This window comes from Melozone crissalis, unplaced genomic scaffold (assembly GCF_028551555.1).
Source record: "Melozone crissalis strain CALT ecotype California unplaced genomic scaffold, PUWL_Pcris_2 ptg000013l_1, whole genome shotgun sequence".
Taxonomy (NCBI): domain Eukaryota; kingdom Metazoa; phylum Chordata; class Aves; order Passeriformes; family Passerellidae; genus Melozone; species Melozone crissalis.
The window spans coordinates 38,060,051-38,077,107 of record NW_026535791.1 but is presented as its reverse complement, the minus strand read 5'-3'; the positions used below and the strand labels follow the sequence as shown (position 1 = coordinate 38,077,107).

General features: G+C 38.3%; 1 protein-coding gene across 1 annotated transcript; it reads right to left on the bottom strand.

Moving 5' to 3' along the window:
• Nucleotides 1-1,082: 1,082 nt before the first annotated feature.
• On the bottom strand, nucleotides 1,083-15,983 carry ERCC5 (ERCC excision repair 5, endonuclease). The gene is made up of 15 exons (XM_054272369.1): nucleotides 15,649-15,983; nucleotides 14,845-15,014; nucleotides 14,237-14,352; nucleotides 14,033-14,125; nucleotides 13,166-13,226; nucleotides 12,109-12,252; nucleotides 11,066-11,273; nucleotides 9,657-10,805; nucleotides 9,048-9,280; nucleotides 8,577-8,696; nucleotides 6,856-7,069; nucleotides 4,929-5,073; nucleotides 3,915-4,115; nucleotides 2,987-3,071; nucleotides 1,083-1,677 (listed from the first exon to the last, which is right to left on the bottom strand). The coding sequence occupies exons 1-15, from the start codon at nucleotides 15,734-15,736 to the stop codon at nucleotides 1,123-1,125; spliced, it is 3,582 nt and encodes a 1,193-aa protein (XP_054128344.1). The 5' UTR covers nucleotides 15,737-15,983; the 3' UTR covers nucleotides 1,083-1,122.
• Nucleotides 15,984-17,057: the final 1,074 nt, after the last annotated feature.

Sequence of the window (17,057 nt, the reverse complement as noted above, 5' to 3'; positions counted from 1 at the left end):
GTCCTGTAAACTGGCTGTACAGACTGAGAATTTGCTTAAAATGTTATAATCTTTTCTAAAAGTGGTATCAAAAGGGATGATTTTTGCCCCATATAAACTGTACATGAAGTTAGACTCTGCAATTGAAAGGGTCAAATCCCAACCAGTTCACTTCAGCTCCTCACCCATTTAGGGGAGGATAATGTCTCATACAAAACTTTAACAGACAGTCTTGGATGTCAAATAATGAAACAATGAGAAATGCAGTAGAAATATCAAATGAGAACACACACACACACCAAAAAAAAAAAGCAAAGACTAAAATGTAACATGAGACCAGAAGTAAGACAGGTAGAATTCTGTGCTTTCCCTCCTTAACACCCAGGAGCTGGAAATAAATTTTACACTCAGAAGAGAGGCATGTGAGAAGTCTGAGCTTCACATCACCTCACACAAATTAATCCAATGTGAGTGCTGCAACCAGTAGATACCTCTGAACATCACCTTTGCAAACAAATACTGTCTTCGGACACAGCCAAACTCCAAATGGAGTCTGTGACATGTAACTCCAAATCTAGAAACATGTCTTTTACATTCAGAATATCAACAATTACTGCACATCAGATTACAGAGGGACTTACTGTACTGTACGTTTTTCCTTGAGATTTTTTGAGGATTTGCATCATGTCTCTTCAAAAGAAACTATTACTTTGGTTCATAAAACTTTCAAGACAGGCTTAGGGAAAAAGAAAAGCAAAAAATTGAACCTATTTTACATCTTCCAACACCTAGAAAGAACCCAAGAAATTTTCAGAATTTCATTTAAATTTGAAGTTAAGGAAGTAACTGGTTTTAACAGTTCTATCAACTGAATTAGAATGCAAATAAATGGAGAACATATTTTGGCTCAATTTTAAAATCTGAAGCCTGGAAACTTCTATTAAGTGAAATCTAAGTCCTTCCAAGTAAGTGTGCTAAAATTAGTTTTTTTGTTTGGAATCACTTCTATTTAAGTCCTGGACAGAAAATGCATGGCAAAATGTAGTACAAATAAGGATAATTTATTATATTTTTAAAAGAATTCATTAGAATATTTACAAAGCTCAAGTCAGAAAAATCAGTCTTTTTAAATAATTATTTTATTTAAGACATTTTCTTTCTTATTCCCCTCTTGCTCCGTGATTTCTTTTTTCTGCCTTCAAACACAGGTTTGGCAGTCACCATGACCACATTTCCCATGTCTTCATCCTCACCACTTGAGCTACTACACCCTTTTTTCTCTTTATGGTCCACTGTCTCTGTTGCAGACGTATTCTTCCTCCTTTTGCTCTTGCCTAAATCTCTGCCTTTGGATTCCTCCACTGAGGAGTCACTAGAAGTTTCTGAAAGATGCAAATTTCCAACAAAACCGCCTCCATATAAAAATTCTTTTCTGGAATCTGACTGTTTCCTTCTCTTTCCCCTCTGTACTTTTGTTGCTGCAGCTTCATTTGCACCGCCTGTGGCACCTTTCCCTTTCCTCTTCCCAGGCTGTTTAAGTTCCATCTCCATGACAGCAATGGCCTCCTGAATTTCATTGTCTGCTTCCTCCTGTTCCTTTCTCTTCAGACAAGTCACAGCTCTGCGCAGTCTCTGGCTTTTAATAGCTTGTTTTTCATGCTGTTCTAGCCTGAAGAATGAATCGATTCGAAGCTGAGTCTATCAAAAATAAAACAGAAACACAGTTGAATGTTTTTGTGGGAATTCAGTTGTTAGCTATATTATAAAGCATCTTAAACTAAAGCAGGACAAAGAAGTAATGAAATTAATACACATGCACACAGATGTGAACAATAAGACACATCATTACAGTAATAATACCCATACTTTATAATAAATTAGGCAACAAGAACCTTTACAGAAATTAATAATTAGCAAACTCTAGTAAGACTTCATAAATATTGCACTGCTGGTGATTAGATATATGTTCCTACTGTCAAGCCTAATACAGAGAATCTCTGTAGTGCTCTTAAGTAGGTCCTTACAAACACATCCTTAGCTTCCAGCTGTGAAAGCAGAATGTTTACTAAGTAAATGCTGTAAGTGCACTTTGCATTTCTGCCTCCAAGTGCAAGAACACGCAGGTGTTTGACTCAGGTTCACTGCACCACATGCTGCTACAGTATAAAGACTGAAGAGTAGAATTAATAGTCCTCACACAGTGTGGATTTGTGCTATTCAACCACAGCTAGGCTTTTTGTATAGGCTAAGCCAGTCCTCTACTTTTTCCCTAACATTGCCTAAGAGAGACAGACTCTTACAAAGGATATTCCAGTCAACCTGAAAGTATATATATGTAACTACAGGGCTTTCACTCCACTCAGTGACACAGAGAACCTAGAAGACTGGTTTAAACAATGTATCTATCTTGTGTATGGCAAAAGGAAAAAAAACACTGGGGATCAATTTTACAACCTACTTTGACAGCTACCACAGTGGGCATTACCATTCACTTTCAAGTGTTAATAAAGCTGACAGAACACTTACTTGGAAATTAGAGTACTATTACTAATGGGCACTTGCTCAACAGTTCAGTCTGCACTCTTCCTTAAAGGATGTGTACAGCATCAAATGGGCAGTATCACTCCATCAAAATCTCAGGGGCACTTTTATATGTACTTTATAAAGTGCTTATGGAACACTCTCTTTTAGAAGTACTGAAGTTGCTTGAGGTACCTGTAGCTTGACTGTGTCCAGAAAAAACAGCAACCTGGACTTGAGATAGGTGCTTGATAGGTAAGGAAACTTGAAACCAATGTCTGAAATTATGCAGAGTCCCTCACAGCACACTCAAATCATACAGAAATCAAGTCTAGAGAAGCAAGCTTAGTGACTTTAAAAAAAATAAATACATAAAAATACTAAAAACCAAAGCCCAGCTTCTGAAAAGATATTTTACTTCAAAGCCTTTTTAAAATGCTTCTCTCACAATTTTCCAGATATTCTTAAACTATAGGTAGATTTTCACCTGCTGCAAGTTCAGTTGTTTCATCACAGGCAAAAGGATTCCATCTATCTTTGTCCTAGTCCAGCCAAAGTGGTCCTTGCAGAATGTGCAGAAAGTTAAGGAACTTTTCAAAATGGCTTCTACTGGTATTTTGTAAACACATAAAATGAAAATTCCTGAAGTAAACAATGTCTGGAGGAAAGTTGCTCCACTTCAAAACTTTTTCTACTACAAAAGATTCTCGATTAAAACAACACATCACAATCACACTGCTGTATCTCCATTAGTTGCAGAATTGTTTTTCTAATATATCAACATTTTCAAAAGCCTGTCTCAGTGAAGACAGAACTCATTTTGGCTAAATGGTATTGCCATAACACAAAATGCCTATAAATAAACCTTATTTTTACACTTGTACCTACTGGAAGTTTCATTTACTGCTTAAAACACTATTAGCTCTGCATTTTTTGCCATCTACTTTTCAATAGTTTGCTACAGCTCAGACTGCAACTGAAGCAAAAAGTAGACATTATTGGAAGAAATGCAGGGAATAAGAAGGGATAAAGTGCAGACCAAAACACCATTTCTGTCGAGACTTCAAGACTTATTTGTGAAAAAAGGCAAACATACAGAGACTTCAAGAGGAGAAATAGGCACAGGACAGTTACAGAAATATAACAGTTATAGAAATATAATATCACAACAAACTAGTCAGTTCAGCTACAAGATTGTCTTTGCATGCTAAGCCCACTCTCAGGAGGGCAAGCAGCCCTGACTGCCACACATGCATGGCTGCATTCCCTTCTATTCCAGAGCTGCCATCATTTTAGGGGAGCACATGCAGATAGGGCTTGGGGCCCCTTGCAACAAAGAGATGTTAAAAACTTGACACTCCATTACTGACTCCTTATGAACTTTGAGTACTTTTACCCAACCAGTAAAAGGATATTCTCTGATCTGCTCTACATCAGGCTTTCCCCAGGTGAATGAACCCCTTGACTCGTCCACCACAGGTTTCAGGTATGCTTCTGCCACTGCTGGATTTGGGAAACCTGAATAAAGCTGTAGCTCCCGCAGTTTTTTCTTGACTTTGCTGTCATGTGGATTAGGCATCACTTTCTTATTCTTCTGAGCCTCATTCCACCATTCACTGAAAAACAGAGAAAATTATTAATCTGACTTATAAAATAAAATCTGAAGTATCAAGAGCCACCCTGCTAATTTCAATAGCCTTAGTCTCTCTACTTCAATTACTACAAGAGATGATGTAGAAAACGCCCAAATGAAAGATGGCCAAAGGGACAAAAAAATCTTAAAAGCAGAAAAGACAAAACGTACACATTAAATGCAGCTATTGTAAGCCAAAGTAGCAAATATCACCTGGATTCCCCATAAACAGCTAACCAGAAGGCTCCAACTTTAGCCTCACTTGCAGAGGATGCTCCACACACAATGATCATTTTTAGAGGTTTTTAGGAATGCAAGGAAAAGAAAGGAAAACACTTCTAACCATCCTTGCTATTGCCAATACAGCTGCCTTAGCCCTCTTCAAATATTGCTCTTGCCCACAGCCTACCTGCCTGTCTCCTTCCAGGTCATTCATTCCTCAGTCAAGTTCCCTTTCTCTATGAGCAAGATACAGCAACCTCCCACCAAACCAGGCAGAATGAACCTCTGCTTCCACTATGGATCCAGCTCTCCAATAAACTCTGAGGCAGATGCACAATTCTACAGCTGTTCTGCTGTCTTTGTCTCACTGTGATTGCTATATCACCTTGTCTACCTGTGATTCCAAATAGTGATATAATGGAGTCATGTTTTACAGCCTACTTAGTTCCATTAATGATGGTCCCATTAATCAATGATGGTCATATATTTTACTGCATGTTTAAGCATCAGAAAAGCATATATACTAATAATCACAATATGGAGATCCAAAAAAGCAAATCATAATGACGCATACGCGAATTTTAAGAGAGGTTCCAAGCCATGCCCAGGAAATTCATTTAAAATCTCCATCGCTGTTACAAAGCCAACATTTGGGATGCCCTCAGTGTAGTCACTTCCAAGCAAGTATGCCAAATTAATTAGCTTGTTTCTATCCAACCCTGAAAAAGAAAGTGTGTAGATTTAGTATTTATCTTACAAAATAAAAAATATTATCAGAAAGGCAAAAACTGAAAGGAACACAAAGGTATTAACTCCATAAAATTATATTTAATTCAACAGCACAATTTGCTAAGTTATATTCTGGAGCAGTATCAATATACTCCTGTGCTAGCTCAACCACTAATAATTGTGCTAATTTGGCAAATATATCTTGCCAAAATGAAAATGTTACAATGGACATCAGGAGGAATGGAAATGATTGTTAAACATTAGACTGGACTGTGCAGTGAGGTGGTGCAGTCACCATCCCTGGAAGTGTTCAAGAAACAACTGGATGTGTTACTCAATGCCATGGTCTAGCTGACAAGGTGGTGATCAGAAAAACATTTGGCTTGGTGATCTCAGAGGTCTTTTCCAACCTAAATAATTCTGTGATTCTGTAATTTTAAAATTTAGGGTTGTTATAAGATGGGGTTTTTTACATTTATTACATCCAGTTACTGTTCTGTTCTCATCAAATGTTGACCTGAATTAAGTAATGCCAGAATCAAATAAAAACATTCTGTTTGAATTCTAGTCCATAATACCAATGCCTCTGCTACCTAGAAGTGTTCTTCCTCAACTGTAAGTCTTTTGCTCTGTGCTGTTACAATTACTAAGTAGATCAAAGAGGCCATGAAACAGCCAGAAAGAAGGAAGAGCTCAGCTGACCACTTCTATTTGATAGGCTATAAGGTCTGAGGTAACCAGACTGATTTTCAGTGACCACCTTCAAGAGTTGGGATTTGAAAAAAAAAATTTTAAAAATTCCATGTAGAAAAGAAGGGATAAACACACAAAGCAAGACCATCATCATGCTAGTCACGAAATCCATCAGCCATCCAGACAAGAATTTCTGCAATGCATGGGAAACAAGAAGCACAAGACTGCAGAGGAATGTGACAAAGACTGATGATGACTATTTTTTCCCAATAAATAAATACTTGACTTATCACATTAAAACCATTTAAAAATGACAGACAAGCTTTTACAGCAATCCTTTCCAATTAAGACACAGTAGCATACTTAAGTAGGGCAAAATTATTTCATTCAATTTGCTGGAAGAAACCAAAGCCACATTTTTCACCACATAAAAATATTATGAAATTTTACATGCTAGTATTTCAAAGTCTGTAGCCTCTCAAATTGAAAATGTCAAAACTGATTTTAAAAGAGTTCTACTCAAGACATAATAACAAGTTTTAATTGCTTTGTATTTTGCCTAATACTTTATGTGACACTGAAGCTTAGTAGTTCAACAAAATTGGCAACAATTGATTAGACTAGCTCAAAAGCAGAAGAAAACAATCTTTCAGTGTCAACTATATGATAAATGTAAAACATTTATCATAAAACTCATATTCCAGATCCACTTTTAATACACTACATCTCAGTATGTCCAAAATGAAATTTTATTTCCAGAAGACTAAAAATCTGATGACATCAGAATATCATTTTCCCACCACATCAGAAAATTCACACTAAAATTTACCCAGAAACTGTTATCATAGTTCATATCTCCAGCCTTGGTGATCATTATACTAACTCAGTATATCACATGCAGGTGGTCTGCAGATTCGGGGGGGTTCATCTGGCAGTAAAACTGCAACCTAACTGAATGGCTTTAGAGACTCTCCAAAGAACAGACATTGAATAAGAGACACAAAATTCTGTAGAAAATACAGAGAGACAGAGTCATCTTATTAAAGACTGTGTTTAACAAATCAATACCTGAGGCTTACCTAGCTCGTTCTGAAAATCAACGTACTGATAATATTCTACGTATTTGTTCTGACTGAAGAAATTTTTATAAACATGTCTTCCACCAAACAACCAGACATCACTGTCATCAGTGATTGTGCCAGAGGTCTGATCAGTAAGGTCCAGTATGGCACACTGTGCCTCGGCCTCCATCGGAGCTTCGATGTATGGAATGCCAAACAGACGGAGGAGCTCCTGGAGGATGGAAGGAAAACAGTTATAAATTCATCTAAAGACTTAACTTCTAATACACTTCTGCTTGACTCAGAATTGCTAGATTCACACTGGGGAGTTATTTGGTATTTGACAACAAACCTCAAACTTCCAGTAGGAAGTGCCAAGCTCAGTTAAGTCAAGGGGGAATCCCCACTCAACTCCTCTCAGGCAGCCAGTGCCATGGAAGTCAAGCACTACTTGAGCACACTTTTACCACACAGTTTGAGAACCTGCCATCTTAATTACACAAGCATACTTAAGTATAGTTTTGCACAGCAAGGAGAAAACTACATGCATTACAATTATGTGGGCTTCATGAAAGAAAGATGCAGGTTAATATAAACATTAAAATAAAATTTAAATAAAAATTTTAAAAATATTTGGTCATCACTTCATCTAAGAAAGTATTATGAAAGTGTATGAGAAACATTCATATCAAGCAAGAAACAGTGGGAAGCCTAATCATTCCTTGGATAGTATTTTGATATGCCTCTACTTTGATGTATTTTTGCTTTTATGGGATACATTACACAACCTCAGTTAAATATCCCAGACACACTAGGTTTACAGGCTTGTGTTAGGTACACAGGTCTGGATTATGTTCTTCACTCAGATGGCTTTTGAGGCTTGACACAATCAGCCTCAAGACTTTAAATTTTTACTGTAATTAAGAATAAAAGCACAAGATCAAAAGACTTACAACTATAATAGTGTGCATATGACTACATGGCACATAATACTACAGAAGCAATCTACTGGCCTTAAAAAAAACACCAGAAGAAGTAAGTATGTGCAAATATTTAACCCACATGAAATATCATTTTAAAACTACCTAAACTGTTCCATTAAGAAAAAAATACAAGCACTTACATATTTCTCAGAATTAATTTGTTAGCATAAGTTTATTACATCACAGATACTATCACTAGTCTACTGTATTATGGGTTTGCTAACTCAAACACTTTGTATAACCCAAACCTTGAAACACTGACACAGAAATATCAGGGTTATTCAGGCATTACTGGTGAGATTCCTTCAAATTGCTTACTCAGGGCATAAACTATACAGACTTCTTGTAATTTTTTAACCTTTTAATCCCTAGGCATAATCACAGTTTACCTAACACAGAGACTGCACCAATTCTTTGCTGCTGAATGATTATAGTTTCCTAATATTTTTTGCTCATGTTGCACCTTTCACAAAAAGAGGCCAAGATCAAACTGGCTCAACTTTTAAAAGTCGGTGCTTAAAAGATATACTGATTTATCCATAACTATACTATTATTTTGTAATGTTATTAGACTTATATAAAATAGTAGGAATTCAAGACTACCTCAAAACTTTCAATATTTTAAAACAAGCAAACTGAAGAAAGCAAGCTCCTAAGTGGGGAAAAAAGGTGACCTAAGCAAAATTACTAATAGCTTTTGAGTAAATGACTGGGATGGAGGAAGGAAATATACCAAAATGACTCAACAAATACTACCTGGCTTTCCAAGAACATCTGTCCTGTAACAGAAGCAGCAACACGTTCCTGCTGCTGTTTTTGAGACTGAAGTGTATTCTGCTCAGCAGAAAGGTTCTTTTCTAATTCTTCTAATTCTTCCTGAAAATATAAACCAAGATTTTTTTTATTTCAACAATTCAGGTATACCTAGGAAAGTAAAGCACAGTCTCCAACTACAATTTTTCTAGTAGTATATGTTCCATTAATTCACTCTAGGAAGTTGTTACAGCAAATAGTAAGCCCAGAGACAGTCTAGTCATCAATTTATCTTGAAGTCTTCCTTTGATTTTAGGGAGATTATAATTAACCACTTTTAAAGAAACATCAGTTCCCATACAATTAGATAGCTATGTGAGAAAACAATGAAACAATAAGAAGCTGTTCAATAGTTTTCATTACCAACTATTTGGAGACTCCATTACAAGTTCAAAACAAGAAACAATGAGTTACCAAACTGATGTCTTGCCACTCGTCCACTGCACCTTTACCATCAGCTTCTCCTTCAGCATTCTGAGTGTTTCCCAACTGCACCTCATCAGACTCCTTCTGCAAGTCCACTGTGAAAGCATCAGGTCTGTCTGTCTCCACTTCTGCAAGTGTTGGCTCATCACCCACTTTTTCATCATATTTAGTAGGAGACTCAGCCTCATGACTGACCTCAGCATCCACTTCAATAAAGCTTCCTATCAAAGGAAAACAAAGACTTGTAAATGTTTTTAACTTGGACAGTGACTTTTTTTTTTTGTATATGCAGCAAATAAATATCAGGATTGTGAAATAACATAAACCAAGTGGCTGACTGGTTAACACACCAATTAAATTTAATATACACAACACGCTTTCCTGACTCTCCATATTCTATATTCAGGTTTCAAAGGTAAAATGTGACACCAGGTGGAGAAAACACAGCTCAGATTTTCTTCCTATATGCCTCCTATATATGTGGGAGGGGTTGCATTTTCAAGCATTTCTTACTGAGAGAAAAGGTTACCTTCAACTGACTACAGACAGAATATTGTCCTATTTTCTTACCCTTTTACACAATCAAAAAGCACATACCATCAGAATCACTGTCTTCAGACTGTGATATCCCTTCTCTTTCCATCTCAGGATCTCTTGCTTCTGGAAAAAGTCTAACATCCTCAGATACATTCTCCTCTGTTTGTGAAATTACTGCCTGTGTATTTTCAGAAATTTTCAAGTTTTCCTCATTTTTAGAAAGATCTGTTGTTTCAGCATGAATCAAAGCATCTATACTGGTTTGCTTAGGGGAACAGCTTAGCTTCTGCAAACACAAATTCATATCCTTCTCTCCCAGAGACTTGAAGTCCATTTTGGAACCATTTTTTTCTTTGTCCAAGTCTTCTTTATCTTTTCTAGTATTGGTAATACAAGAATAATTTTCAGCTCTGGATATACTGGTATCATTTGGTGAAATATGATTTTTGAAACCATTTTCTTCTTTGTCGACATCTTCTGTGTCTTTTATAGTATTGTCAACATCATTTTCAGCTATGGATATACTGGTGTCCTTGGGTGCAATATGCTTTTCCGAATTATTTTCTTCTTTGTCTACATCTTCTTTGCCTTTTCTAGTATTTTCAATAGCAGAATAATTTTCACCTCTGAATATACCAATGTCTTTGGGTGTAATACCACTTTTTTCCAACTCCTGACTCTTCTGTTTAAATTTAGCATCTTGCACAGTCACTTGGATTGATGAATGAATTGTAGCTGTAGGAATGTTTTGTCCCTCCTTAGCTTCAGGAATCTGCTCTTCCTCATCTGAGCTACAAAGCAGAAAATCCTTCCTTTCTGGTCTTTCTGATAGCACTCCAGCAGTTGTAGCAGTAACAACTTCCTCCCCTTTGTCATCTTCACTCAGAGCTTGCTGAATTGCCCGCAGTGTTCTTGGAGACACGCTGCCTTCCTCTGACACAAACTGGCCCACGTTCAATTGTCCTGTGTTCAGTTCTTCTTCTGAGCTGCTTTCCACCATGGCAGCCTGGATAGCAAGCAAAGTCCGAGGAGAGGGGGGTGCTGCTACCACACTGTCATCTTCCTCTGACTTCATCTTGTCAGATGCAGACAGCTTTGCACTAGCAGGAGATTCATTGATTTTATTTAATTTAGGCAATTCATGAATTTTTGATGAAGGTCCTGCAGTAGTTTCCAAGTCTCTATTCATAGCCTCTTTTGCTTGAATACCTGAAAGAAAGTTTTGTGTGGAAAAATACTCTTTTATAAAAAGATTCCATTTTACATAATGAACATCATTATATAGGTTATTAAACTGCTTTTCTACAGGTTTACAGATCACAATTAATGATGTATAATAGTAATGTACATTTCATACAAAGTACTGGCTAGGTGCACCTATAAACAATATTCAGGTTTGTCTTAAACCTGCCAGTTTTAAGTGTCCACACTCCAAACAACAGGTTTTACAAAATTAAGACCCAACATACCCTTTATCAGAATATAGTGAGAAGTCTCTTCAGAGACCACCCTCCTTGATTCCACTTCTTTCACAAAACCACCTTCATTTTCATACTGTGTTTGGATTTCACCCGAGTGCTGTTGATTCATTTCTTTTTGTACATTTTCTATGCACCGATTGAGGTTGCTTTTTTTAAGCAAACCCCTAAGCTGGTACTGGGAAAAGTCATCGGAGTCCTCAAAAAAACAAAACAAAAAAACCAAAACAAAACAAACAAATCAATTGAAATAAAACACCCCTTTTAAAGCAAATTCATTTCCCACATTCTGGAAGTGTGGGAATTCTTTCAAGAGTTCCTTTAAGCAGCTAACATCTGCCTTTCACTGGCTGCTGCACTCACAAGCAACAGCAATGCTGTCCTGGCAACACACAACAACTCTGAAAGGTACCAGTAGTTCTGAGTGCTGGAGAACATGACATCTCAATTTTGGCTATCAGAGCTCACCCCCATCTTAAAAAAAAAAGCAATTAAAAAAGAATCCACATGTGGATCATTTTTAAATGATGGCTCTTAGCTTACACTTGGACACAATCCCTCATTTGATCTGATGTATATTGCACTTTCAAAACCTCACTGTAGAAGGGGCACTATAGGATTCCCCATATTCTCATGTCTGACCAGCTTCAACACATCTGCCTAAGTTACAAAAGCCTTTTCCCAGCTGCCAGCTTCTCTAACAACCTTGGGGTTTGGAATCCCAGCTGTTTTCATCCTGCCTGCCTCATCCACACCAACAGCATGTTATGCAATCTTCAGCATAATGCTGATGAAGCACAAAACACAGCACAATATTTAACATTTTTACCAAACTGAATTAGCTCTGCTAATTTTAGTGGAAATCAAGAGATAAGGCTGTTAAGAGTCATTATCTCATTGGATTTTTTCCTCATGTTAAGATGTTTTATTAAACAGTCCAGGGTGTAAAGCTTTCCAGATGTAGTACTCTTTCTTCATTTGCATTAATGGCAACAGCTCCATTCCAATGCCTTGAAAGCAATTTAAAATATTACCTCTGGCATTGCTTCAAATAACGTTCTTCTTCGCTTTGTAAGTTCTTTAATATCAGTCAAGATCTCATGTTTTATTTCTGGAGGGAGCTTGTGGAAATCTTCTGATTCAATATCTATAGAATAAGGATTTTCACATAACTGTTCCTATAAAAATGGAAAACCAGAATACATATTTTATATTACAGAACAACAAAAATAATAAAATATTTAGAGCATCATTCCAAGCAAAACAAAAAACCCCAACCCCTCAAGAACTTTGTTGCTACTTCCCCACATAGTGAAGAAAACATTAAAAAAAATGTAACTACTATGTAATAAAATAACACTAAGTACCTCCTTATTGATGTATACTATACAGACAAACTTGGTTTTATTCTTTTTACAAAAAGATACTTAGTACAAAACACAGAACCAGGTCACATAGCCTCAACTACTCAGATTTTGTCCTTCTAAAGAGGTTCTCCTTCTGAATGAGAACTGCTTTAAAGATAAACATTCTTTCCAAGAGTGTTTCTTTTTTTTTTTTTCCTATTGGTGAAAGCAGAGATAATTTTATTATTTATTATGTTTTCTTCTTAGGTTATGTATTTCTCTTGTCCTTTTTCAATCAAATCAGCACATCAGAAGCAAACACAATTTATCAGTGAAAACACAAGGACTTCAATGCTTCAACTTCAGTTCACATTTGGAGAAGCACATGAATTTTGTTAAATCTCTTACTAATGTACATACATGTGCACAAATGCATGCATTTCTCCTGCATTGTTACAAAAAACAATGTCTTCTCCATATGTTCAAAGGAAGTAGTAAAAAGTAAAAGAAAGGCTATCACAAGAATTTTCTGTTCTGCTGTATTCTAGTGGACAAATCCCATTTATATTTCCTCATTAATAGGAATTCTTAGAGTATTGAAAATTAACCTGCTTTCTTATAAGTAATGCTATAATAAGACCTATATCTCCAAACAATTGGATTTCATAAGCTTTTTGCTCCTCTTTCAAGCACAGCACAGGAATAAGGATTGTTCACAGTAACAAGGCAACTATGTTGCACTTACTTGCAACATCTGTTTTTGGCTCATTCTCATTTGCCATTCTTTTTCTTCCTCCTCCTCTGAGCTAAAAATCACAGAGAAAACAAATGTGTAGATATTTAGAAAAGGAAAACAGAGTTTCTATTTTAAGCAAAAAGACATTAGTCATGCCTTCACTGGTCAAGCACAAAAATTTGCAGCATCAAACACACACACAGACACAAACATATATATTTACACACATACTTAAATATGTATATATATATATAATATATATACATACACATATTTATATGCACACAGGTCATAAAGATCTGAGCAGAAAGTAAGAAGGCAAACTTAGGTCAGTTAAAACTACATGGAGAAAACTGCTGCTGTTTAGATCATGACACAATTCTTACTTGGTCAGCATTTGAAGTTTATAAAAGTACATATGTGCAAAAAATAACCTACAGAGCAGCTTCACATTCTCAGTGTTATTTAAGAAGATGCCACAGGTGTGACAAGTACAGATAAAGCCAGCCTCTGCTGAACATGTCAACACAAAACAGAATCAAGCTGCCACACCCAACCTTGAACAATCAGTCCCATTTAGTTGTATGGACATGGCCATAGAGACTGAGGCAGAACTTTCAACCTCATACATGAATCCAGGGTAGAAATTTAATCTGTGGGCTGAAAGCTTCCTCCGTTACTTTCCCATAAATAACTAGGAGGCTTCTATATCCAAAAGGAAATTGAAATAAAATATAAATTAAAGAAATATACTTTATATATATATATATTAGTCTCGTAGGTTAAAGGTCTTCCATCAGCATCAAAAAATGGGGTTTATACTTTTACCCAAGTTTATTAAAAAACATTTAAGCTATTTTTCTTAATTCTACCCACCTATTCTTCTCTTCATCCTGTAAAGTAGGCAATACATACATATCATCAATTCCTTCTCTTCGAACTTGCGTAATACTGGGCAAAGCTTCATTGCTTAGGGGAAAAAAAGAAAAAATAGAACAGCAATTAACAGCTTCAGAAAGAGTTACTATAATATATATGAGTTACACTTATAAACAAGGGAAAAATAATTTTTATTCTTGCCTTTTGCCGGTAATAGCAGTTTTGATAACGTGTCTCTTCAAAAGTGTTTTCAAGAGTTTCTCTGTAGTTTTCCTGGAATCACTGATGGCAATTTCCTTTCTTTGTCTTCGCTTAGCCTATGAAAATAAGATTAACACCAACAAGATTTTGCTGGATGCTGATGATGCACATCCAGTGAATCCCTGTTAAAATTCTGTGTGCTGAGCCTAAGAGCTACTCCTAACTCATTCTACACCAAGGGGGAGAGAGCCATCACAGCCTCTAAGTCCATTTCCCCTGTGGGACTCAGGAGCAGCTTTCATCTGGCTACAAATGCCTGCAGAGCTGTATTCAGGTCCACTCTGGAGCAAAAGCCTGGCTTGTGCCATCACCCACTTCTCTACAACCTGGCTCCCATGCAAATCAAACCTGCCTAGATTAAAGAGCTGCTGCATGCTCCAAGAGCTAACCCAGGCTGGGACTGCAAAGGACACCCGCAGAGCAGCGGACTTCAATCCCCACAGCTCAGAAACATAAACAGAACAACAGGAAGGAAACTGAAAATGGCTACTTATCAGCAGCAGACACAGAGCCTCTTTTACATTGCAGTAACTCACAGAGGTACTTACCAAGGTTTGTCTCTTCAGAAGAGGCGCCTCTCCATCAAAAACAAAGACGGGTCGAATCCGGAAAAACAGTAACTTGCAGAGTCGATGAAACAGAGTGAGCAGGTGAGCATTCCGTACAGAAACGCCACCACGGGCTCCCTTTATTGCTTGGTTCAACCAAATACTGATATCTTAAAGAACCGTTGAGAGGAAAAACATGTTCTCTTTTATACATATACCACTTTGGGAGTTCCTATAAAGTGCACACATTTGACTGAATGGCTTTTGCTCACGGCTCCAAGCTCGTCTTGTCAAAACCAAGAATATCCAAATAGCTATGAACTTGGAAGAAGAATAAACTATCATCCCTATTGCCCTGCACAAAAAGCAGAGTGGAAGCAAAAGCGCAGCAAATACCTCCCCAGTTATTTTTACAGGTAAATGACAAGTAGCTTCCTTTCACATCTTTCCAGCATTTAACCAAGTATACAGGATGGGAAAGCTGATGCATAAGACTTCTTCATCTTGCAGTCCTACTAAGAACAGCACATTTATAAATGAACTGTAAAATTCTATAGTCCAACACTTGTATAAGGAACCTATTTTAAAAAAAGTCTATTTTTCAAAATATGAAAGTAAAAGGGCTTAGTACATATTGTAAAGCAAAAATTCCACTTACCAAAATGTAGGCAATTTAAATGCAGTACTACTACTACTACTACTACTACTAATAATAATAATAATAATAACTCTTATAAATAGGGGAAATAGTTAAAACAATCTCCCTTGCAACTTTGGTTCCCCAGCTTCACTTTTAAAGGATACCAACAGCAAGAATTTTCCCTTCCAGCGTTTCTGGGTTTATGGGTCTCCCGGTGCACTCAAGCAGCTTCCAAAGTCCTTGAACTCCCATTGTCCTTCCTTAGCTGCTTTGAGAGAAAAACTCTGAGGCACAAAGGAAGGAATAACCCAAAGATTGCGCGGCCTGCGACTGCTTTATTAAATCAAACGGAAATAACGAGGCAGCCGCTCGGGCCGGGATAGCCAGGAACAGCGGCAGGGACAGGAGCAGGGACATGGGCAGGGACAGGCGGGGGTCGCGATCCCTGACCTGCGGCGGGGAGCGGATCCCGGCGCAGGGACGCGGCAGGGAGGGACGCGGAGGGAGGGACGCAGGCCCCGGCACCCGCGGCCTCCCGGCGCCCGCAGCGCAGGCCCCGCCCGGCGCAGCCCCGGGGCCGCCGGGAGTCGCCGTGCGCGGGGCGGAGCCGGCGCAGGCCCGGCCCGGGAGCGGCCGCCCACAGCCCGCCCCTCACACCGCGGCCTTCTCCAGCGGCGGCTCCTGAGGCCGGTGGGCTGCCCGGCTGCCTGACGGAGAGCCTAGTACCTAACAGTAGAGAATAGCAGAATCAATAATATTGGTAAAGAGCTCTGAGATCATCGAGTCCAATATGTGACCGAACGTCTCTTTTTCAACGGGACCATGATCTAAGTGCCATGTCCAGTCTAAACACTCAGGGACAGTAACTAGACCAGCTCCCTTCCAATAACTGATCACCCTTTCTGTGAAGAAATTCCCTTATGTCCAGCCTAAACCTCACCTGGTGCAGCTTGAGGCCATTTCCTCTCGTCCTGTCACTTGTTACCCGGGAGAAGAGGCTGACCCCCACCTGGTTACACCTTCCTTTCAGGTGGTTGTAGAGTGATAAGGTCACTCCTGAGCCTCCTGTTCTCCAGGCTAAACAATCTCAGCTCCCTGAGCTGCTCCTCACTGGACTTATGCTCCAGAGCCTTTACCAGCTCTATTGCCCTTCTCTGGTTGGAGAATGGAAAAAGTCTCTTGTCCCAGAACAAAATCCCACAATGCAGACCAAAAGTAGTCCCATTTTTCCCACTCCCAAACATGATTTCCCCTGCAGCCTTGTGCTCTCTCCGTTCTGCCCCAACCACAATCCCAGTGCACCCCACCCAGGGAATCCCTAGGGAAAGCTCCCTGCAGCACAACCCCAAGGACATGCACTGGGCTCCTGCTAATGCTAGAAGAATCCATACTCTATGGATAAAGTGTGACAGTCTCCAGCCCAAGAGCAAAATAAATGTAAAGCCAGAATTTTATCCCAACCTACTTAAGCAAAACAGCCAGCTACCATCAGAGGAGACCCCGTTTCTCAGTGCAACTGTCATTATCAAGCAAAAGTTAAGAAACACACATGGAATTCTGGCTCTGTAAGTCC